The sequence below is a fragment of the Emydura macquarii genome, unplaced genomic scaffold (genome assembly GCF_026122565.2).
Source record: "Emydura macquarii macquarii isolate MOO-44397 ecotype Brisbane River unplaced genomic scaffold, CSIRO-AGI_Emac_v2 contig_3345, whole genome shotgun sequence".
NCBI lineage: Eukaryota > Metazoa > Chordata > Testudines > Chelidae > Emydura > Emydura macquarii.
In genome coordinates this window covers 1207672-1230731 of record NW_027133482.1, presented here as the reverse complement: position 1 = coordinate 1230731, position 23060 = coordinate 1207672, and the positions used below count along the sequence as shown (strand labels likewise).

The 23060-nt window shown below is 51.1% G+C and overlaps 1 protein-coding gene across 2 annotated transcripts; it reads left to right on the top strand.

The window, feature by feature from the left end:
* The first annotated feature begins 1589 nt into the window (after nt 1-1589).
* On the top strand, nt 1590-16980 carry MAVS (mitochondrial antiviral signaling protein). Of its 2 annotated transcripts, XM_067533550.1 has the most exons (6): nt 1590-1706; nt 3793-3967; nt 6384-6697; nt 10970-12002; nt 13866-14212; nt 15525-16980. In XM_067533550.1, exons 1-6 carry the CDS (start codon nt 1590-1592, stop codon nt 16365-16367), a joined length of 2829 nt encoding a protein of 942 aa, XP_067389651.1. In that variant the 3' UTR covers nt 16368-16980. The 2 variants fall into 2 exon arrangements, with proteins under 2 accessions (XP_067389651.1, XP_067389650.1); XM_067533549.1 differs by lacking the exons at nt 6384-6697; nt 10970-12002 and having other exon boundaries at nt 14106-14212.
* The last annotated feature ends 6080 nt before the right edge of the window (nt 16981-23060 follow it).

The window sequence follows — 23060 nt, the reverse complement described above, 5'->3', positions numbered from 1 at the left end:
ATGTACTGGAGTGACAAATCCAGTTTGTGAGGGCAGTTGCAGGGAGAGTGGGCCAAATTCTGCTTTTGGTGACGTTGGTGTAAATCAACTCCAGGGATGTTAGTGGAATTGTATTTCCACTTTTAGCTGAGTGCAGACTTTGGCCCAGTATTTTCGTGGATGGACTGTCTTTATAATACCTGAAAACATGTTAAAATGCTGTTGGTGTCCATGGGATTACTTATTCCAGTAGAGTTACTCACGTGCGCAAGTCTAGCCATGATTCAGATCTAAGTATAGACAAGTAAGGACAGGGGGACCTAAGGATTACAGTAACAAGCCCGAGTGGTTCTTAGGCTGTTGTGTGCACGTGTCATGGGGATCACAGTTTTTGTTTGTTTACATGAGTTGTGGTTTAATGGCTATTCATTCATTCATTCTTTCATTCAAATTTGGGACACAGGGAGTAGAGAATCAGCAGGGCAACTGGTCTTCTTTCCAGTGCTTGGAACAGACAGACCCTATTTTAGCCAATATGGCAAGCCCCGCAAATTGCAGGATCTATCCATTACTTCAGTGGCCTTCATGACCATGGTATCTGAGCACCTCATGGACATTAATGGGTTTTAGCCTCCCAGCACATCAGGGAAAGTATTACGCCCATTTTACAGATAAGGAACAAGGTAGACTAAGTGATTTGCCCATGCGCAGATGGGAATAGCACCCACGTCCCTCCCAGTCCAGTGCTTGATCCACTAGCCCCTTTCTTCACTTGATCTGAGACATGTTCTCTCTCATAACTTCCATCCTGTTTCATCTGTCAGTTTCACTGAGAAACATGCTTTGATTCTGTTTCTCAGGAAACTGAAAGTGTTTGCTTTGTAGAGTGCCACCTCACTTCACAGTCCAAGCTATAAAATGCTCATCACTGGTTTTATTTATACTGTTTAATAGGGTATAGCAGTGTAGAGTGGGAAGGCCATTCCTATTGTAGCAAGAGTTGCTGCAATGTGTGATATAGTCAACCTACTGAACTGATTGAGATCCCTTACTTCAATTAGAATAATATATAAACTCTGTCAGCCACAGAATTAAGTCTGAAACAAATCTAATTCTAATTGTAAAAACAAAATCTCTGAAACAACCCTGGAAAGTGAGTCAGTTTCACACAAGGGGGTTGGGATCTCTAGGTGCTATGGCAGTACAAATAACAGCTTCCAAAAATGAGTTAAAAGTAACTTCATGTTCTTCATCCAGCCCCTTGTCAGGTCTATGGCTTTACAATGCCATTTTCCTGTTCTTAAAAATGTCTCTGTAGCTGTGTGAAGGCCCAGTACGAACAATTGGTCATACAGTGAAACTGACTTGGTGCAAATTGCTGTTAGATGCATAGTTTTAATAGAAAAAGTTTTCATTTTTCATAGGATCTGATCAGCTCTAATTATTATCATGAGACTGTAAGCTCTTTTTGGTAGAGACCATTTGTGAGTTTTTTGTGTCTGTACAATGCCCTGCGCAATGGGGCCCAGCTACAATGTAAAAGTTAACTAATAACTGCTGTGTGTGTTTTTTGCTAAACTGCTCTTCTCACTCCTAGGTGCTAAGCAAAGATGGGGTTTGCCGAGGACAAGGTTTATGAGTACATTAAGCAAAACATGCCTGACTTCCATTGCATCCGGGTGAACCAGCTGATTCGCCATCTGCCATGTCTCTCTGATGCAGATAGGGTAACTCTTTATTTATTCTTTAACTCTCTATTCTCATCTTTGAACCTGCCTCTCTAGTTCAGGTGCATATGCCTCGGAGAGGAGCTGCGGGGACAGCATACATCATCCCTCCATAAGTCTAACCTCCCATTTCGGGGAATCAACAACTTCACCCCAAACTGAAAAATGATAAAGGGGCTCAATCGATGCCTAGAACACCAATGTATGAATTACTGGGAAGAACAAGTAGAAAACAAGAAGGCAGATTACTCTAGATTCTTGGCCAGAACTATCATGCTAGTGTAATGGCCAATACGCTAGGGATCGAACCTATGACCTCCAAAGCTAAAAGCATGAGCTGCTACAGCTAGAGAATCAAGCCTTCTTGCTAGTTAAGCTCACCTCCTCTGTGGTGCAGGCACAGAGGGGGACACGGTGCACGCTGATCAATGGGTTACACTGCCAGATCCCTCATCCCAGGGAGATGTGCCAAACTGAGGCAGACGCTTGCCAGATACAGAATTAGCGGATGTGAACTAAGGGTGGATACTGGGAGCCATAAAGCCTAGTCCATAGCCAGAAGGAGTAGCTATGCAACCAGTGGGACAGTCAGAGATGCCGGAATTATAACTAGGAGGGAGCACAAGTAGGGGATGTCCTTACAGTCTCAGATTTTTTTTTTTTTTAAATAATGAAAAGTGATGAGGAAAAACTGTCCAACCTGGGGAGCGGGTGGGGGTAGGAGAGACAGAGCTGGCATCACGTTACCCAGCAACCTGTCACTGACACAGTGATGGACACTCACACCCCACCCAGACCCAACGTAGCATGAGATGGTCCTGGGCAGGACATCTGAGAAGTCTGTCTTGCTTCTAAGGAGTGTCTCTCTCTCTCTCTCTCTATGGATTGTGCTGGCAATAAAGAATCCTTGGATTGAGCTGTGTGTGTGCTGTGAGAAAGAGGGAGAAACACTCCCAAATGTGCTGGTTATCATGGCAGCTGCATCTATGGCTGCAGCTCCTCAGTAAGTCTCTGCCTAGCTAGAGCAGGGAGCTTCTTTCTGCCTCCTGGACTCTCCCTCTGCATCTCTGGGACAGGCTCTCCCTGAAGCACAGTTGCAGGTAACCAACCCATGAGCCATGGAATTAGGAAACCTAGGAATTGCCAGATTGGATCAGGTCCCTCTGGTCCAGTGTCTGGTCTCTGACATCAAGCAGCACAAGGTGTTTCTGAGGAAGATGCAAGAACCCTGCAGTGGGCAGAGGTGGGATAGCCTGAAACCCTCCTGATCCCTAATAATGATTGGCTGAAACCTTGAAGGATGAGGGTTAATGGATTTGTTCGTGCTGTGGCTGCTGCAGCCCATGGAGACTATCGTCTTGGGATTCACGGCTCTATTTTAACTAGCAGGCGGGCTGCTGCGCCTCAGTCCCTGATCTCTCTCATCCCAAAGAGCTGGAAAGGTAAAAGGAGAGCCGTACAGCAGGGTTTGAAAAATGTTGCCCCTCCCCCCTCCTTACTGTCTTCCCCTCTACCTGCCTCCCTCCCTAACTGATCCTCTGCTCCTGCTGTTCTCCAGTCTTGGCTTGCCCCTGGCTCTTGTCTGATCCCCCTGTCCAGAGCTCCTGCTGGCTGCAGTCCTGTCAATATGGTGCAACATGAAGGGTGCTCAAGGCTGAGTGAGTTGTATCTGCTCCCAGCCCTTCTGCTCTGTCATCCCTCCTTTCTGAGTGTCCTCTGAGTGCCCCACTCCTGACATGCAGCATCCCTGCTTGTCCTGCCTCAGCTGCCTCTACGCAGACCCAATGTTACCATCCTGCTTTGCAATTTCCTTTGCTGCCCGAGCATGAGGCCACCTCCTTGTGCAAACTACCATCAGCACAGAACTCTGCCAAACTGTGCCGCGGCTTCATGATGGGGCCTCGCCTCCCTGGAGCTTCATCTTGCACTGTGCTTGCCCTGCCAGGTGACTCCTGGCTAAATTCCTCTGCCTCAGCCTGAGCGGGACCTCAGGCTCTGAGCTGCCATTTGTCTGACTCTTGCTGTGACTGATGAGACACGCCATAGCTGGCCCCTTTCTCAGCGTTTTCTCTCTGATGAATTTTAGGAAGAGATCGCAGCTTATGATGACAGGAAAGGAAATGAGCACGCCGTGGGGGAGCTCTTCGTCCGCCTGAAATGCAGGAGAGACTGGGTGAGGCAGTTCATACGGGCACTCCGGAGGAACGAGCAGCAGGATCTCGCAGACAGGGTTGAGAGCGAGTACAACGCTCACCAAGTCCGTAAGTTGGCTTGCAGTACCTTTCCCTTAGCTCATGCGGCGCTCTCTGAACTGCTCTCTCCTTGGGCTGTCTCTGACTGTGGCTCTCACATTGCTCCCGTCACCATAGTATCTGAATGCCTCGCAGTCTTGACTGTAATCTTGAGCTGTGTTTGCAACACCCTTGTGAGGCAGGACATAAGAACAGCCAGACTGGGTGAGACCAATGGTCCATCTAGCCCAGGATCCTGTCTACTGCCAGTGGCCAATGCCAAGTGCTTCAGAGGGAATGAACAGATCAGGTGATCATGGAGTGATCCATCCCCTCTCACCCATTCCCAGCTCCTGGCAAATAGAGGCTAGAGACACTTCAGAGCATGGTTTTGCATCCCTGCCCATCCTGGCTAATAGCCACTGATGGACCTATCCTCCATGATCGTATCTAGTTCTTTTTTTGGCTATTAGCCCCCTTGTACAGGTGGGCCAGATTGTCAAAGATGCCTAAAGATGCCAACAGACCCCTAGTGGGATTTGCAAAAGCACCGAAGCTGGTGAAGCACCAAATTTCCATTGAAATCGAATTAACACCTCTAAGGATCTGGCCCTGAGTGACTTGCCCAAGGTCACACTGGCAGTCTGTGGCCACACTGGGATTTGAACGCTGGTTTCCCAAGGCCCAGGCTAGTGTCCTGACCACTGGGCAATCCTTCCTCCTTTGAAGCAATGCCGTTTCTTTCCTGTTTCCTGGGAGTTTTTTTGTTGCTATTGCCGAGGTCATTAGGAGGGTGTACGTTTTAAATATACAAATCAAATAAATTGTAAAGACCAGGTCCAATAACGAAGTCTGACTCCTCCATCCCTCCTGCCCGTAGGGTTAATAAATCCATCCCAGCCTTTCAGCCGCTTACCCTCGTCCTGACCCACCTCCTTCTTGAAAGCTTGGTGATGCACCTACTTTGGGAGTCAGCAGGCCCTTGCTGTGCTGGCAGGTTCCAAAGACGGGGGCTTCTCCTTAGAAATGGCACCTGCCCCTTGTTAAAACTTAGGGGCTGCTGGCTTCCACCGCTCAGCCGATCCCCTCAGCGGTGGCACTGTGGAAGGAGAGAGGCGACTTCTCAGGAAGCCAGCACCCCAAACCACTGAGGTTGAATGCCACATGTGGAATTGCAGGGCATAGGATAAGGTAGCCACTGGACCTCTCTGCTGGGCAATTGCTGGAGTTTCTGAATGGCCTGAAGCTGCAGCCCCACATAGTCCACGTTGCAATAATTCAGACTCAAGTTGACAGACCTGGATAACTGCAGCGAGGTCTGGCCCCCCCATCAAACAGGTTGTGACCTTTCCTTTCTACTGCCTGGGACCACTGGAGAGCTAACGAGGCCCACCCCCAGCTTGCAGACTAGTGTCACAAACAGCTGGCAAACTCACTCAGAGGAGGGAGCAGCAATCAACCTCACCAGTTCTTGCGACTGCCTCTGCCAACCTATGAGCAGACCCGCAGCCATCAGGCCTTATCCAGGCCCCCGTCTTTGCTAGCCACGGGGTAAATGGTGCTGCCACACGCCAGTGGGTTGGGTAAGAGGGGAAGAGAAACCTGAGTATCTTCCACATAGTGAAGGGCCCATAGTCCATATTGCCTCACTAACAAGTCCACATTGGATGGGTGGCACGGCAGAATGGGACCTTATGCAGACAAAGGGATTCAGCTCAGGATCCTGTCTGTCCTGGCATGATTGGCTCTGGTGCTCGAGCTAACAGTCCCTTCCAGGGACAAACTGCAGAAGTACGGTGGTGATCACGTTACTTTCTGGAATCCGCCTGTGCATGCCACAGCTTGGTTTTGAGCTTCAGGGGATGCTGCAAACCCATCTCATCATATACTCCCAGGGGTGGTGCCTGGCTGATAAGGGAGGGGCTGGGAGCTGAGCTGGGAGAGGATACTGCAGGAGGTCAACAGTTCTTGGTTTCTCCCAGGGTGAATCTGTGCCTAGCGGGATGCCATGCTCTGCGTATAGATTGTATTTGAACTCATCATATATTTTTGTAATGAGCTGCGGCTTGATGTGCTGGACAAACATAAATGTTCCATAGCCTAGGTAAGATGAGGTGTGATCTCAGCTCGGTTGCTAGGAGACATGTGTCCATTTCACAGGAAGTGCTGTCACAATGACAGCAACTATTCATTGACTCTCTCGGCTGAGAGCCAGGGGGTTGAATGAACCATGGAGAGCAAGAACTCTTTTCTCCCTCCTATAGGATGCACCTCTGAGTGACGGTACATTTGTTGGTGGTGCATGGTTTCTCTTTGACTAGGCAGAACACTTCACCACTAAAGTTGCACCAGTGCTAAAGTCAGCCCTTGCCAGTACTCCCCATCTCCCATATTACTCATCACTTCAAATACTCTGCTCACACGTGTGCGCTCGTTCTTTCAACAGGTCCTCGGAACAACGCACCAGGCCCTGCTGTGAATAATTCTCTGCCCAGCTCCGTGTCAGTTTGCTCTCAGGTGCTGCCATTGGCTGCTAATCCTGATCGCCAGTGCGCTGGCCCCACCTTTGAGAACAATCCCCACACCTCTTCCTTGCCCAGGCAGCCAGCAAGTCTCCCAGGGCCTGGCACACCTCTGCCTCACCAGTCGAATCCCCCTGCAGCGAGGTTGGATGCCCTCAAATCATCAGCAGAAAGCTGCCTAGACCGGGGGGACTACAATACTCCTATACAAGAAATGGAGCCATTGGCAAAGCAAAAGGTTTGTTGTCTTGTGTGTCTTGTGGCCCCAGATCTCTTGGTTTAGTTGACAAGAACCCAACTCTGAAAACTGCGTAATTGGGCCAGGTTCCTGTACGCATCCCAGGCCCCCTGTGACATTTTGGCAGCTCAAAGGGGCTAGAAGTCAGCCAGATGGGGCTGCCCCGCAGGATGCAGGAGCACTCAGGGGGCAGTGCCAGCATTCCTGGCCCCTGCACTGCTCTCATCCCATCCAAAGCAGATGCGCTCCAGCCATCCCCAGCTGGTGTACATGGGCCAGAGATGCTGGGTTCTACGACCAGCTGCCTGATACCCACCCCTGCCAGGTGCTTCATGGATTGGGGGCCAGGAGGTGGTCTGGACCTTTGTCTCTTTCTCTGTCCGGCTGGTGCTGCCATCATTCCGGCCATGGAGAAGTGGCTGCAGAGAGTGCAGGGCACCCTGTCAGTCACGTACTCTCTCCAGATGTAGCTTTTCCATTCTGCATGCGCCAGCACATGGCAATTCCATCTGGTCGAAAGGCGATCTCGGTGCTAGATTGTCACCCCCTCATTCCCGCGGGCCTCGTGGCAGGAGGTGGAGAACATTGTGTAGGCTTACCCCCCACACATGCTTGAGGGGAACCCAGAGCGATTGTCTCCAGGGCTGTGGAGGAAGGCTAGTTCCCATGTCCATTCGGTCCTTGCTTCTCTCCAGAGTTCAGTGAGGAGGGTAAAACTCCCCCTCCAAGGCACTCTGCCTATAGACCCTGGCTTAGGTGTAGAGGTAGCGCTGTGGAAGAGAATCCTGCCATGGGCAGCGTGCTGTGGAGAGACGAGTTTGGACACCTGAGCTCTGTCTCCTTCAGAATGCCTGGGTCAAAACCAGGCCTAGAGTTCTGTCTGTCCAGCGCCTCGCCCGAAGGAGCCCCAATCCGGGCTCAAAGAATAACTCTATCTTCGAGTGATTGCTCATATCCATTCCAATATAGGTGTGTGCACGCCCACGGTGCACGGTTCCCGGAACTTTTTTCCCCTTAGCAGACCTGGTAGGGCCGGCTCTGGTGCCCCCTGGAGTGCCGCGCCCATGCCGCTCAGTCCCTTCTTTCTGCCCCTGAGGATCGGATGGAACTAGCACTTGCTCTCTGCAAGTGCCATTCCCCTTCTTTGATCTCTTTGTTAATCAAAGTACCTAGTTAGTTTAAGTAGTTGTTAAGTGTTGTAGCTTAGGAAGAAGTCCCTGACGGACTTAAGGTGGCCGGGCTATGTCCTGGCTGCCTGGGTTTAACCCCCCCTCTGTCTCTCCCCCACTCGGTACCTCAAGTGCCTGGGGGACAGCAGACGAGTAAGATATGCAAGGCTTTAAACAGTGAGCAGAGCAGAGAGATCAGGTTTAAAGCCTTGCTCCTCTCACAGTGCTCCGCTCTGTGTCCGGGTCGTCCTGCTCCCCCTCAGTGCGGAGCGCACCGTCGGCACCGGATTCCACTCGGCACGGAGCAGCATCCCTGGTGCCGATGACGAGGAGAGCGCATGGAGCGCGGACACTCCCCTGTGCCGTGGGTACGGGCAGGGTCGAGGACAGAGATGCACCAGCCACGACCCGTCGAGTCCCCTCCGGGTCTGCATCTCTGTGCAGGGGTCCACCCCCGACTTTTCGGAGTGGGAGAGTGCCCTGCCAACGCGGAGGCTGGCGGCATGAGCCTTGTTGGCCGGCCAATGCCACCTCCGCCCCCCCCCTCCTGCTGAGGGAGAAGGGGCTGGGGTCCCGGGGCAAGCCTGCGTGGGTTCCCCCGAAGGGCAGTGGAGATCCCCGGTATGGGGAGGAAGATCTCCCGCCAGGAGGCCACCAGGGATAGAGCGAGGACACTCCCCCAGCGGGTCGGCACCGGAGCTCCCGGCGGCAGCGGGGCTCCCCCGGCACCGGACCCCCCAGCGGCAGTGTGGGGCTCTCCCGGCACCGGACCCCCAGTGGCGGTGCCGGAGCCCCGGGTGAAAAAGAAAAGAAAAAAAAAAAAAAAGGTGGCAGCAGTGGGGCTCCTGCCGGCTCGCAGCCCCAAGCGGGGACAGAGCTCCCGGCGGCAGCAGGGCTCCCGCGGTACCGCAGCCACAAAAAAAAACAAAACAAACAAAAACGGGCCGGAGCTCCCGAAGGCATCGGGGCAGTGGGGCTCTACTGGCACCGCAGCCCCAAGACAGGCTGGAGCTTGCAACGGCGTCGCAGTTCCCCGCGGCACCGGGGTCCACACGGCACCGGGACTCCACGCCGTGCTGCACCTCTCCACAAGGCTGAGGGGCTCAGCGGTAGGCAGCGGAAGCACGGTCCCCAGCGTGGGCAGGGCACCCGGGACCTAGGACAACCGCCTGTGTGGCAGCTCGGGTCCCCGGGGGGGGGGGGGTGTCAGTCGTCGGAACAGCCGACGCCCCCTCAAGGTGTCCAAATAGGCGACAAAAGTGCTAGTAGGGGTACAGTTCCGTGCCTTGGCACAGTCTGAGGCCCATGTACACCACTCCTCGTTTGAGGAGTCGGACCCCATGGAGACACCCTCCTACAGGTGCACCCCTTCGGCAAGGGGAGCAACCGCAAGACTTGCCTCGGTAGTCCTATTACCCCTTCCCGGACGAGGCAGTCTCCGAGGGCCACATGGCGCCACTGAAAGATTTCAGGGCGCACCAGGAGTTGCCCAATAGTGGGGCCCCTGCCTTGAGGTTGGCTTCCGCCATCCTGCATGGAGGAATCACGCTGGCTAAGGCAGCGCTCCAAACGTCAAACAACCCTGCTGCCGCGGCAGGTAGGGCCATAGCCCCCGCAAGTTCCATGAGGACGTGCTCATGGCTGCTACCATCAGGCCTGTCCAGGAGGTGCAGCAATCTATCCTGAATCCCTGGATCCAGGAGTCTAGTATGCCACCCTCGCCCTACAAGGATGCATACTTTCATGAGTCCATCCTCTGGAGCCAACAGGGGCTGGCTCCTACTACCAATTTACAGCCTGCCCCTTGGCCTATCTTCAGCTCCAAGGGTGTTCACAACTTGCGTGGCGGTAATGGCGGCCCACTCAGGCGAAAGGGTGTGCAAATCTTTCCCTTCCTGGTCAATTGGTTGATAGGGGGTAGGTCCAGGTTCCCAGTGCAGGTCAGCGCGACTTACACTGCTCCACGTGCAGCAGGCTGGGTCTGCTCATAAACGAACAGATGTCCGCTGACCCCAGTGAAACGCATAGTGTTCCTGAGGGCCACCCTGGACGCTCCCCAGTCCAGAACCTTCCTGCGTCAGCCATGTTTTTAGGTGCTGGTCTCTATCATCTCCCAGCTGCACCGATACTCCAGGACAACAGCCAGGCACTGCCTACTGCTGTTAGGCCACATGCCAGCCTGCACGTACATAGTCATACATACATAGTCATGCCCGGCCTCCTAGCCTGGGTTGGTTTCCGAACCTCGTTGTAACCACGATTGATCTCTCCCTGTATTTCCCAAACCGCGCGGTCTGGGTTTGGAGATGGCATTCGCTAGACGCGAGACGAGCCCTGGCCTGTCACATCGAAGACGCGGCCGTTCCAGAAATTGGCGCAGCTCCTCGCCACGGGCAGGGGACCGGATGAAAGGATCCCCGGTTTCCACCCAGCACATCTCCGCGTGGATCACATCCTGCATCAAGAGCTGCTAGGAGCAGGCGAATGTGCCGCTGCCGGGTGTCATCACAGCGCAGTCACCCAGAGCTAAGGCCTCGTCTGCGGCTTTTCTGGAGAGAGTGCCCCTGCAGGACTTCTGCAAAGCTGCCGCCTGATTGTCGGCCCACACCTTCACGTCCCACTACGCCATCGTGCAGCAGGCGAGAGAGGACGCGGGCTTCGGCAGGGCCGTCCTGATGAGAGCAACTCACCGTTGACTCCTACCCACCTCCAAGGTAGGGCTATTTAATCACCTATACTGGAATGGATATGAGCAATCACTCGAAGATAGAAAACAGGGTTACTTACCAGTAACTGTTCTTCAAGAAGTGTTGCTCATATCCATTCCACACCCACCCCCCGTCCCCATTGTCGGAGTTGGCAGAAAGAAGGGACTGAGCAGGTGTAGGGCCAGCAGTGCCTCATGGGCGCGGCACTCCAGGGGGCACCAGAACCGGCCCTTTGGGGTCTGCTAAGGGGAAAAAAGTTCTGGGAACCGTGCACTGTGGGCGTGCACACACCTACATTGGAATGGATATGAGCAACACATCTCGAAGAACAACAGTTACTGGTAAGTAACCTTGTTTTCTCTTATCGACTAAACACATCTCGGGTTTCCTTCCAGGTTACAGAAGATGCCCTGACCCCCAGGAGGGAGGATCCGAGTCCCCAACCCACTGGGAACATAGCACGAGCTGATCTTAGGGCATCACACGGAAGCGGTAACCATGGAGATGGTCTGGCCCCAGCAGCAGTAAAGTTGTCTCCTCAGTCACCAGTGGGACACCAGCTGGCTTGTGAGGGGGCACCCAGAAGAGGGATGGAAATGGCTGAGCCAGGCATGCCAGTATCCGAACCAAGCGCACAGAGGCAGGACTGGGCTGGCCGTCAGCAGCATCCGGTCTGCGTGAGAGGTGGATATTTTGGAAACATGAATCACCTGAACATTGGAAGCAACAGTAAGGCTTCCGTGCCTGGAGACCCTGTTCAGAGAGGGGAGCTGGCTGCTGCTGTTAGCCCAGAGGATTTCAAGAACCAGCCAGAAGAGGTTAACTTTTCTTCTTTTGAGCGCTCTCCCCTGGCTTCCAGCGCCAACAGAGCTGTCCATGGAGAGGGGCAGCAGGCTGGAGATTCGTTCCGGCAACAGAACTTTCAGGCTCTGCAGGGTTCTGAGCATGGGAACCTGACGAGCAGCATGGTGGACGTTCGTGACCCTTTCGTCCCGCACACCCAGCTTGATGCAGAGCGAACATGTGTCCAGGGGAAGGGAGACCATGGTGGAGAGAGGGATGGGTTTCCCCTACACCAAATCAGTGATTCTGCACAAAGCACACGCAGTTATGGCAAGGTGGGAGCCAGCAAAGGAGGGTCTGACTCTGGCCCTGCAGTCAGAATAGCGCCTGCCTCTCAGGCAACAAGCATCGTCCCCCCGGACCTCAGCGAGGATGCGACTGCTCATGATTTCAGAGCATTACATCTCGGCACAAAACACTCAACCAGCTCCTCTGAGAAAGTGGTTTCAGGCACCTCCACTGGACGTTCCCAGGGGATCCCTGAGCAGAACCCAGGCAGTGCCATTAATTCCTGCAGCGGTCGGCAGTCAGGAGGTTGTCTGGCAGATACCCTGGGAGATGACAATGGACCAGCAAACAGCAGGGGTAAGAGCTTCCCCCCCATCATTATTCACACAGGGGTATTTTAGTTGGGACCTGCAGCAACGGGGTGGCATCTTCAACGCCAGGGATGAGTTAGGGACATGGAAACCTTTGATCAGAATTGCGCTGGCTTCCAGCTTCAGAGGGGATTGCCGCGTCTGCATTGCTGCCCTTAGCTTCGCCTGTCCCCATGCAGAATTTGAGTGTGTGTGTGGGGGCAGAGGGGAGGTACACTTAGAGGTACAACCTACTCAGTGCAAGGGTGTTCTTGGTGTTGTGCCACTCTTCTGCATGTGGAACTGGCTGGGCCCACCCACTGGCTTCTTCAGAGCTGGTAAACACTGTGCTGGGCCAAGACTATGCCAGGCTTGGGGAAGGAGGGAGTACCACATACTACATGCATTTTGAAGCCCAAAGCTGCCACTGGTTGCCCAGCAACACGCTAGCAGGGGCAGATGGAACCTGGGGTGTGTGTGACAGGGAGGAATGGGGCTGACCGCCATGCTAGTCCTGGGGTTTCCTGTTCTCCCACCTAGAAGGCTAAAGACAGACTTTGCCTGTGTTGAGAGAGAGCCTGTCCCATGGTGTTTTTGAATCCACAGCTCCCCTCTCCCCAGTGCATGGGCACCAGGCAAAAAGAACCTGTTTGTGCAGTTTCTCTGTATGGAACTGATACACACCCAGAACTAGGGGGCATTCTCTTGGCCTAGTTATGCACCTGAGAATTGGGCCCAGTTTGTCAATAGGTTTGCCAACCTGCACTGCCTTCAACCAGTTTTGCCAGGGGAAAAACAGGCACAATGTGGTGACACTCAACCTGAGATCAGGCAAAACTTGGCTGGTTTGGGCTAAGTTTTGATTGTGGTTTGAACTTGGAGACTTGGGGTAGCGGGGTGTTAACGTCCCATGAACCAAAACCAGAAAATGGCTTCCCCTGAGTCCCTGCTAAGTGGAGATGGCAGGTGTAACTAGATAGTGAATGTGACGGTTGCGCTTTGTGCCAGTCCAGCTGACTTTTTTACAAAGACTTCCAGTGTTAGGTCCAGGCTGAAGAGTTGTGATACGCTTTAGAGCGCTGTGGGAGACAGAACCTAAAGAGAGCCCTGCAGCGCCCTGGTCAATCAGCCTGGGCCATGAGCAGCAGCTGAAGGGAACATCTTGCTCGGAGCTTGTAGGTACTAGAAGGATGGATTTGAGAGCCAGCAAGTTTAGCTACTTCATCAACATGGGAGGTAGAAAGAGAGCTGTAAGCTGGAGCCCTTACTGCCTTTCAGTGCATGGGGGAAGGGATAGCGTGTAAAGAGCAGAGCTTTGCATAGTGCTGGGAGCAGACATGTTCCCAGTTACCTGTCTACCTGGAAATGACCAGACCTCTAAACTCAGATTACAGTACCTTGGGGGTTAATAAATGTCCTTAGTGTCTCTCGTAAGACCCATCACCCTGTGCCCCACAGTCACACTCCCGTTCTCTGTCATGGGCCTGCCCCAAAACTCACTGAAGTCATTGGGGGCGTCTTTCCATTGACATCAGGGTCCTATGGATCAGACCAGGTTGTACACATGGTTTGTTAACAATGCACTTCATGTTTGGCAGGCTAGTCCTCCATGACCTCCTCCCCTTCCTTTTTGTTTGGAGCAGGTATAACATCACCCCCCCCCCTCCCCCCATACAAGGAGACCAAGAAACGTGACTTCATAAAGAGGCACCAGATAAGAGAGACACCTTCTACCCTGGCCTCCCCTCCCTGCCTTTGAACTGGGACTTTCCCATTGTCAATATTGAAATACTGTGTGGGGAGGGAGCTCACAACTCCCATTCATTTCACACATCCTGATTAATATACGGTGTGCCTTGTTCCCCTCCAGATCTTCAAAGCAAAGTCCAGATCCCAGCTTCTGTAGCTAACACCCCACGCCCCGCTTCAACTCCTGGGCCCGGCAACATTCTTCCAACCAGTTCCCCCCACCCTCCCAGCCTGACTAGCATTAACAAAGTTCTTGAGGTGTCCAATGCCATTCCTGCTGAGGAATTCCCTGACCTTAGTGGCTTCTCCTCTACTGCTATGATTCCGCCTAGTTCACCTGGATTGCCCTCTAATTCCTCAGGGGCAGCATTCAACAGCGACCTGGGTGACCTGAAACGTCCCATCCAAGAGAGCGAACTGCCAGAGAAAGGGACAGACAGCAGCAGCACCTCCAGGCCCAAGGAGAATGTAGGTTGTTGTTTGTATGCTGATCTTACTGCCTGATGTTCTCTGTTGGGTTTGTGTTCCCTTTGATCCTGTCATACACAACACCCCCAAACTGTCATGTGCTGCCTGAGATACTGTCTCCAGAACCGTTGTAGCCTTTCATAGAGATCCTGCCAAGCAAACACCTTTTAGCCTGAACCCTTTCTGCAACAGTTTCAAATTTAAATTTAGGTTTTTTCTCTACATTCTCCTTGTCCTGTCCCAGAGCTTTAGAATCATAGATTTAGGGTTGGAAGGGACCTCAGGAGGTCATGTAGTCCAATCCCCTGCTCAAAGCAGGACCCACCCCAATGAAATCATCCCAGCCAGGCCTTAAAATCCCAGCTGGGCCTTAAAAACTTCTAAGGATGGAGAGCTTTGTTTAAACCTAATGAAGTTCTAATGGTAGAATCAGACAGTGCTATCCGTAATCGTGGATCTGAAGGTCTTGAGCCAAAGCCCATGGAAGTCAATAGAATTGGGCTTTGGATTATACCCCAAAGATTGGGAAGGTCTGTTTTGTAGGTCACCTAGCCTATCCCTTGGCACAGGGGAGTAAATCAAGATTGTTCCATATAGTGTACTGTAATGGGTTGTATAGTCTTTAGTATCCAAAATGATGGGGCCTCCACTTTAGACTCAGCCTGAAATTGCATTTTCCTAACCCCATCCCAACTCTCCTAGACCCCTGTGCATTGCACTGAATAATTCCCTCCTGCCTTGATGGTTACAGTTTGCAAATTCATGTTGGATCATGTGTCAAGCCTCCCTCCTTGTTGTTCCCAGGGTCTTGTCTATGCTTGGAAGTGGCCCCGATTTGTAGCCATTGGTGTGGGTGCCGTAGGCAAGACCCTACTTGTAGACAAGGGAAGTAGAGATTTGCCCCAGCCAGGCTGTACATTAGCTCTTCTCTTTGTTTGTAACTCAGTCCCTCCAGCCTCTTGCTCATTTTAGCTACTAGTCTCTTAGGGCCCCCCCACCCTCCCACATACAGTTTAATCTACCCTTCTTCCACCTTCCCCCAAACCCCGTCCCAAAGGGTCCTCCAGATCCCTGATAACTGCCTCTCCACAGCTGTCCAGAGGCTTCCCATCCTTCCAGCCAAAGGGCGCAAGCTACGACCCTTCCTTCTAAGCCACGCAGTGTTGAGAGGGAGTGGTGTTTAGCTAGGGGCGTATGGAAACTGGGGTTTGCGGCACTCTCAGCCTCAGAGCAGGAGGTTGGGAGCCACCAGTGCTTCCAGTGACACGCTTCAGTTTGTGATCTAACTAGTCCCTATTGTTGTCTCTTGAAGGTGATTCGAGCTCCAAAGCCCCCTTCTTCAGTCGTGACCCGAACCAGTCTAGGGATCCCTGGGGACACAGCCGGCACCACTGCGAGGGAGGCCCAAAACGCCTTGCCAGGCTTCCCTGAGGGCTGCCAAGCGTTCTGCAATGAGCTGGATGAAGAGGTGGAGCTCAGCAAACCAGGCGTGCTAACCTCCGCTGGGGATGGAGGCAGGGAGGAGCCAGCTGAGAGGTGGCCAGATGCACAGGAGACAAACGGCCAATATTCCGGGAGGTCCGATCGCTTCTTTTTCAGCAGCGCGTACTCTTTGGGCAGCAATCCCCTAATGATAAGCAAATCCAGCATTGCCTCCTCCAGCACCAGCAGATCACCGAGCAATCAGCCTGAAGAGAATTGCTACTCTTCTCTCTCTGACCACCCCCCTCCAACTTGCGCGGCTAGTAATTGCTCAGGAGGAGACGAGGCTACCAAAACCAGCAGAGACTCCCTTCCACCAGAGAGCAGCAGCACTTGGGACAGCACAGCTGTGGGAACTCACGAATTCCGTGTGGTCGAGTATCCTAGTGCCGATCTTGGGGAGGCTGCCAGCCTGAGGAGTGGAGACAGTGCCTATGAGAACCCATCTCCAACCTTCAGGGAGCACTCCAGATATCAGAAAGGCAGTAGCAACAAGTCCGGCTCACCTTGGAATTCAGAAGCCCCTCCGGGAGGTTCCCCCCAGAATGTTACTGGGCCGCGGCGAGGCAGTGATGGAACATCCTTTCCCTTGCGGGACTATGTACTGCCAGCTGCCATTGCTGCATTCACTTCTGTTGTGGCTTTCCTGTTCTATAAGCATCTGCGGAATTAGGAGTCGAGCAGGTGGAGAGACCGTAGAGCATTGCTTCTTCCAGCTACAAAGTCAGCGGTAAACTTCATGCTTAGCCAAGTACCTGGCTGCCTCCTTTCTCTTAAGTAGGAATTTTAAGTGGCATATTTAAGGCTGAGTCTGGAGGGTGGAATTTCAAACATAATATTCAGTCTTTTCCCTGTGGAAGTGGCATGAGATGCTTGACTCCGTTGTGCTGTTCTCTACCCCTCTCCTCATCAGTTGCCTTCTCGTATACTTCCCTTCTCCTGCCACACCTCAACCCTCCCCCACCGCCAGCAAGTCGTTACTGATGGACCCTTATCTGAAACATGGAAATTCCGCGGATGCTCATTATGCTCACCTCTCTGTGGGCGGGTGCAGTGGAAAGAGGTGCCAAAGAGACATATGGTGGCTTTCTACCAGAGAGAGCGTGTTGTCTTGTGAAGCTCAGGATTCCTACTGCCCGCTCTGAGAGGGGGTTTTGTGTCCTTGCAGAATCTGAGGGGTATAAACATTAAGAAAATGCAGCTGGCCTCCGCTCCTAGGTTTTGCCCAACTTTAAAATGCTGGTGCATAGAGAGGGGCTGGGCACTTGCTTCTGTGCAGGTACCTGACCGGGGATTCTCCCTTGAACTCAAAGGTAGTCCATTGAGGGCTCTTCTGGCTTTCTCCTCTAGCGTGCCACATGATTGAGTCTGTGTTCACTCTCCCCCTTCCTTCCTGCCGTGTGTTTGTGTAGGACTGGATGGGACCACAATTCAAGATCCTCTGTTCTCGTGAAGTTGAATGACTGTGCTGCTGATACAGCTATTCACTCAGAGGGGGCTAGCAGGAGGGCTGATTGCCCTCAAATCCCACTGGCAACTCCCACTGAGGTGAATTTCACCCTTACCTTATACCTCACTGGCTTGAATCCAGAGCAGGTCAGTAACTTGGTCGTTAACATCTGATGCCTTTTCAGTGCCCTGTGTGAAACGAGCAGGGTCAGCAAGTAGGCAAGTCACAAAAATCACCTCAGCTGGTCCCACTCTTGGCAGTCCCAGCTGGGAGGCCAAGGTTTAAAATGGACCATGGAGGTTAAACTTCTTTATGCCTACAGGGGGTCCCTCCAGCTTTGAGGCAGTGTGGGGGATGTTTGCACTGCAGCTTCCACACTGCATCTGTTCTGAGACTAAGTAGAGAGGTCAAATTGAGTGGCACCTTTCACCAGTACTAAATTCTCTCCCCACTGTCACTCAATAAACTGACCTCCAAGGGACACCACAAATCTTGTGGTTTTCCTTCTCCTCTTAGCATACATTTCCCATGTCTGTCAGGCTGCGTAGCCTTAGTCAGAGCATGGGATCGCTTGCAAATGTAGGTGTTGCCTGGTGCATTGCTAGATCTCCAAACCATTTGGGGATAGCTCTGCTGTAGAATCAGGCTTTAAGTAGGAAGAGGGGCATTAAGTAAGTTTGAGAGAGCTGAGCTACCATCATGGTGATGGGAATATACGTAACTGGGTGTGTAGATCAGTTGAAGCAACTGTTAAGTCATGGACAGGATGTGGGGAATAAACAAATCATGGAAACATACCCAGGGCTGGTGTTAGGGGGTAGCAAGCAGGGCAGTTTGCCTGGGTCCCAAGCCACAGAGCCTCACAAAGTTAAGTTATGGCTGGTGGACTTTGGCTTCAGGAGTTAGTGGAATTTTTAGGAAGTCATGGAGGTCTCATAAAATCACAGAATCTATGGCTAACTAACAGCCTTGCTAATGAGATGTCAGCACTAACAGCTATGGCAGAGTGCCCATTTAGGGGTGTCAATGCTGCAAATACTCAGCACCTGACAGAGTTCCCTGGCCCCCGCCCCATGTGAAGATAATGTTAGGGTAAAGGTTTTAGTAAGTACAAAACCCAGGAAATTCAAAGTTAGACTTCCCCGAGCAGCTATGTCTAACCCTGGTTCTGACACTGACAGCCTCCGTGGCAAGTCACTAGATCCTGCAACTTCAGTTTCTCCCATCAGCAGAGTGAGGATAATAAGGTGTACCAACCTCAAAAGGGGGCTTGAGGATCAATTACCTACATTCTGGAAGTGGCTGGAAGCATTAAGGGGGTCAGCTCCTCAGCTGCTGCAAATCAGTGTAGCTCCACTTCCTGTCCATAGATTACATCACACTTTTTTTTTTTTTATTGTCCAGACCCACCTACCCTTGATAACACTGAAACAAATGTGCAAAATCAAGGAAAGCCCCTTGACTGCTTTGTCATTAATGGAGCCTTGTGAAGGAGTGACCCACTGGCTGGTGTGCATAGAAGCGTTTGTTCCTCTCATGCCCCCTTTCAGCAGCCCCTTTGACATTGGACAGTCCATCTCCTCCCAGAACTCAGCCCTGGGCTCAGGTCATGGTCAGTCGTACCACTTTCAGGGTATCAAAACCACAAATCCCCATACGTCCAAGTAAAATCCACAGTCCCACTATGTTCCAGGCCCCTTCTTTAAATCTTCTGCTGGGGTCCTCAAAATGGAGACAAGTCAAACAGTACCAACGTAACTGTCTCCAGCCCACACGTGTGTACCCTGTTGTTTCCTCACTACGTCCTCTTTCATCCCACCATGGTAAGAGGCTTTATCTCCTGCAGCCTCTGTTCACTTCTGTCCCGTCACAGGCTTTCCTGCCCTCCTACAGCCTTCCTGACATCTCCCCCTTCTGGGACTCTCGGCAAGGGCCTTTCTCTTGCTGCAGAATCTGCCACTAGGTTCACCCTGCTCAACACCCTTCCTGGGTTCTTATCCCTTCCACTAAGGGCTTGTCTACATGGTGCCTTAGTCTGAGGTACCAATTCTAATGTACACCAACTAGTGTGCTGTGTACTACCTGGCCCGCTGGACGCTGCTGGTACACACACACAGCTCCCTAGTGCACGTTAATGCAGTCCCATTGTAAGCTGTATGACATTAATTCACACGAGGGAATTTTTATTGCACATTAGGGAACCTAGTCCACAGTCTAGTGAGCAGTGCCCAGCACACTAGTGCACCGTAGAATTTACACTGTGGCTAGTGCAGACAAAGGCACCATGTAGATGAGCCCTCAGCCCCAGGGCTTCCTCCCTCCCAACTACCCTGGGCCTTCCTCCTTTATAGCTTCACCCTGCCAGATACACCCTTCCCCAGGTGTACCAAGGCAGTGCTAAACAAGGTCTTGTCTGCTTCTTTAACCTTTTCCTTGGTTCTGTTCACCTTGGGAAGAGGGTAGATGTTTGCACCATCATCACAGCCCTAGACCAGCCTGTTTACACCAGCTGAGGATCTGCCCCATTAGCATTAAAGTCTGGACAAAAACTAAACACACTATTGTGTTACTATTTGCACCAAACTTTTTCATTGTTGTCTGCTTCTATATTATGGGAGTACTCAGAGTATTTCCTTGTGAGTGGGCCCTGTAGTGCTGGAAACTGGCAAAGTCTGCTCCAAAGAGTTTATAGGGTTACTTCGGTTAAAATACTACATAATATTTAAGTGGGAAATGGAAGGTTTAGGAGCTGGCTCCGCTGAGGTTTCATGGTAGATGGATGCTGCAGCAGGCTGCATGCTGGGGACGCTGCATCGAAAGGGCAGGCCTCACCAGGCCATGTCACAGAAGAAATTTCATCGGAAACTGAAGGAACAAGCGTGCAGCTCATATGTGGCAGTGCCTGCAGTCCTGTACAATAGGCTGCAGTTCCCCCCATGCACTATGCTGCAACATCCTATTCCATCCCAGAACACACATGCTTCTAAACTGTGTCCAGCATGTGGCTCTGCTGTGGGACTATAGAGAGACTGGTCACCAAAATGGTTTTCACAGCTAGCTCTGTACCTTCAGAGCCCCTTCAAGTCCTGAACTGAACCTTAAATAATCCAGCTGTAAAACTGAAGATCAGATTGATTCACTGCCATGTGAATGCAGTAAGAACTGTATAGCACTTAGGGTCACATCAGTTCTATTAAATGTTCTCAGGGCTCGTGTTTTCTAAAAAGTTTTGTGAGGTGGACGTTTTCTAGTCGGAGCCTAGAGATGCAAGGGGGGATATAATGTACTTGGTTCTTGGAAAGTGCAGCAAAAATGAACAAGAACAACAAAAAACACAACTTTTGTAGTCCTTTATGAATGGATTAAATGCTGAAATGATTTTCTCCTACCCCCAGTTCATATGTTCAACTGGCTGGATTTTACAATGTAGAAATTTGCTGGCCAATAGTCTCCTTTGCTGCAAAAAAACAAAAACCCACAAACAGTGCCCCAAGTTATTAGAATTTTTGAAGGGTCTGTTCTGCATTTGTACAGCAGAAATTTTCCTCCCATTTTGCAGTTTATCCTCCTAACTGAGGCTAATACAGTCCTGTTGTTGTTGTGTAGTTGTGTGCAGCTAGCTTTCAGCGGAGAGAATTTATTCCAAAGACAGCTTCCAGTCCAGAACCTGCTTGTGGGCCTGAACCTGCATGGTGCTGAGTACCCACAACTCCCAATGACTTCAATGAGAGTCGAAGGTGCTATACTCAGGCCCTGAAGCAGTTTCTAGATTGGAAGCAGTCTATGGAGTCAGTTCTCTCAGCTGAAAGCTAGCTGCACACAACTCCAGTATTAGCCTCAGTTAGGAGGGTGAACTCTGCAAAGTGAGAGGAAAAATTCAGCTGTGTGAGCACAGAACTGGCTTGTCAAAAATTCTAATAACTTGGGGGTTGGTTTTAAATTTTTTCCTCAGCAAGCCAGCAAAGAGGGGAGTAATTCACTACATAAAGTCTATGTACTTGGAGACAGAGGAGGTAACCTCTTCCCATTCCTAGACTAGGAACTTCTGAGCTCTAATCCCATTTCTGACAGTGACTCCCCCTGTGGTCTTGGACAAGTCACTTAACCTCTCTGCCTCAGTTTCCCCATCTCTCTAATGGGGATATTTACTTGCCCACCTCGCAGGGTGGAAGAGGATTAATTCAGCGGCCAAATTCTATGAATGGAGTTCTGCGGGGAGAGGAGGTGTAAGTCTCTCAGAATGAGGCCTAGAGTGTGGAAGACTACAGTCCCAGTTAAGCAATAAACCCATCTGAGCATGAAACAAACAGTTTTATGCTTTGTTTATAAGTCTTGCATGTTGCAAGCCCTGTACTAGCAGAGTTTATAAAACCCTGTTTGTATAATGTTTACAGGAAGTGGCAGGCAACCGTAACTATAATAAACTGTGCAAGCCTGAGACTTGTGTAGCAGAAGATGCCCTGATTTTTAGAAGCAACCTTTAGCTTTTTCCTTTTCTCTCCCTCAGAGAAAAAGGGAAACTTACAATATAAATATGCCAAGTTGAAGTTAGAAATCCCAGACTTAAGCTTTTAACGGACTCTAAAGGAGTTAACACCAATCTCAATGAGACTCAAGGAGAGTCAGGCTCCTAAGTTTAAACACTCAAAAGCTGGGGTCTGGAGAACAAAAATGGGTACAATTTTCAAACATGGCTAAGGATACATCTGTTCTGGAGCTGGAAAGTATCCTTTACAGCTCAACAGTGAGAGTTCTGTGACACCTTAAAGACTAACACATTTATTTGGGCATAAGCTTTTGTGGGCAGAAATTCACTTCATTGGATGCATGAAGTGGAAACTTCAGTTTGGTAGGCATAAATACACATGCAAGAATGGGTGAGTTAAATCATAGTGAGGAGGGCGAGTGTTAACGAGGTAAATACAATCAGGGCGGATGAGGCCGTTCACAACAGTTGATGAGAAGGTGTGAACGTCAAAAGAGGGAACTTTATTTTTTGTAGTGGGCTAGCCACTCCCAGTTTCTATTCAGATCTAGTCTGAAAGTGTCAAGTTTGCATATGAGTTCCAGCTCTGCAGTTTCGCACTGAAGTTTGTTTTTGAAGGTTTTTTGTTGAAGTATGGCAATGTACAAGTCTGTTACTGAGTGTCCAGGGAGATTGAAGTGCTCTCCTACTGGTTTTTGAATGTTACCATTCCTGATGTCTGATTTGTGTCCATTTATTCTTTTGCATAGAGACAGTCTGGTTTGGCCACTGTACACGGCAGAGGGGTATTGTTGGCACATGATGGTGTATATCACATTAGTAGATGTGCAGGTGAATGAACTCCTGATGGTACGGCTGATGTGGTTAGGACCTGTGATGGTGTCACTTGAGTAGATATGCGGGCAGAGTTGGCAATGGGGTTTGTTGCAAGGATACATTTCTAGGTTAGTGTTTCTATTGTATGGTGTGCAGTTGCTGGTGAGTATTTGCTTCAGGTTGGGGGGGGGGGAGGACTGTCTGTAAGTGAGGACTGGCTGCCTCCCAGGGTTTGTGAGAGTGAGGGATTGTCTTCCAGGATAGGTTGTAGATCCTTGATGATGTGTTGGAGAGGTTTTAGCTGTGGGCTGTAGGTGATGGCCAATGGCGTTCTGTTGTTTTCCTTGTTGGGTCTGTCCTGTAATAGATGACTTCTGGGTACCCGTCTGGCTCTGTCAATCTGTTTCTTCACTTCCCTAGGTGGGTGGTGTAGTTTTAAGAATGCTTGATAGAGATCCTGTAAGTGTTTGTCTCTGTCTAAGGGATTGGAGCAAATGTGGTTGTATCTTAGGGCTTGGCTATAGACAATGGATTGAGTGGTGTGTCCTGGGTGGAAGCTGGAGGCATGTAGGTACATATAACGGTCGGGGGTTTTCAGTATAAGGTGCTGTTTA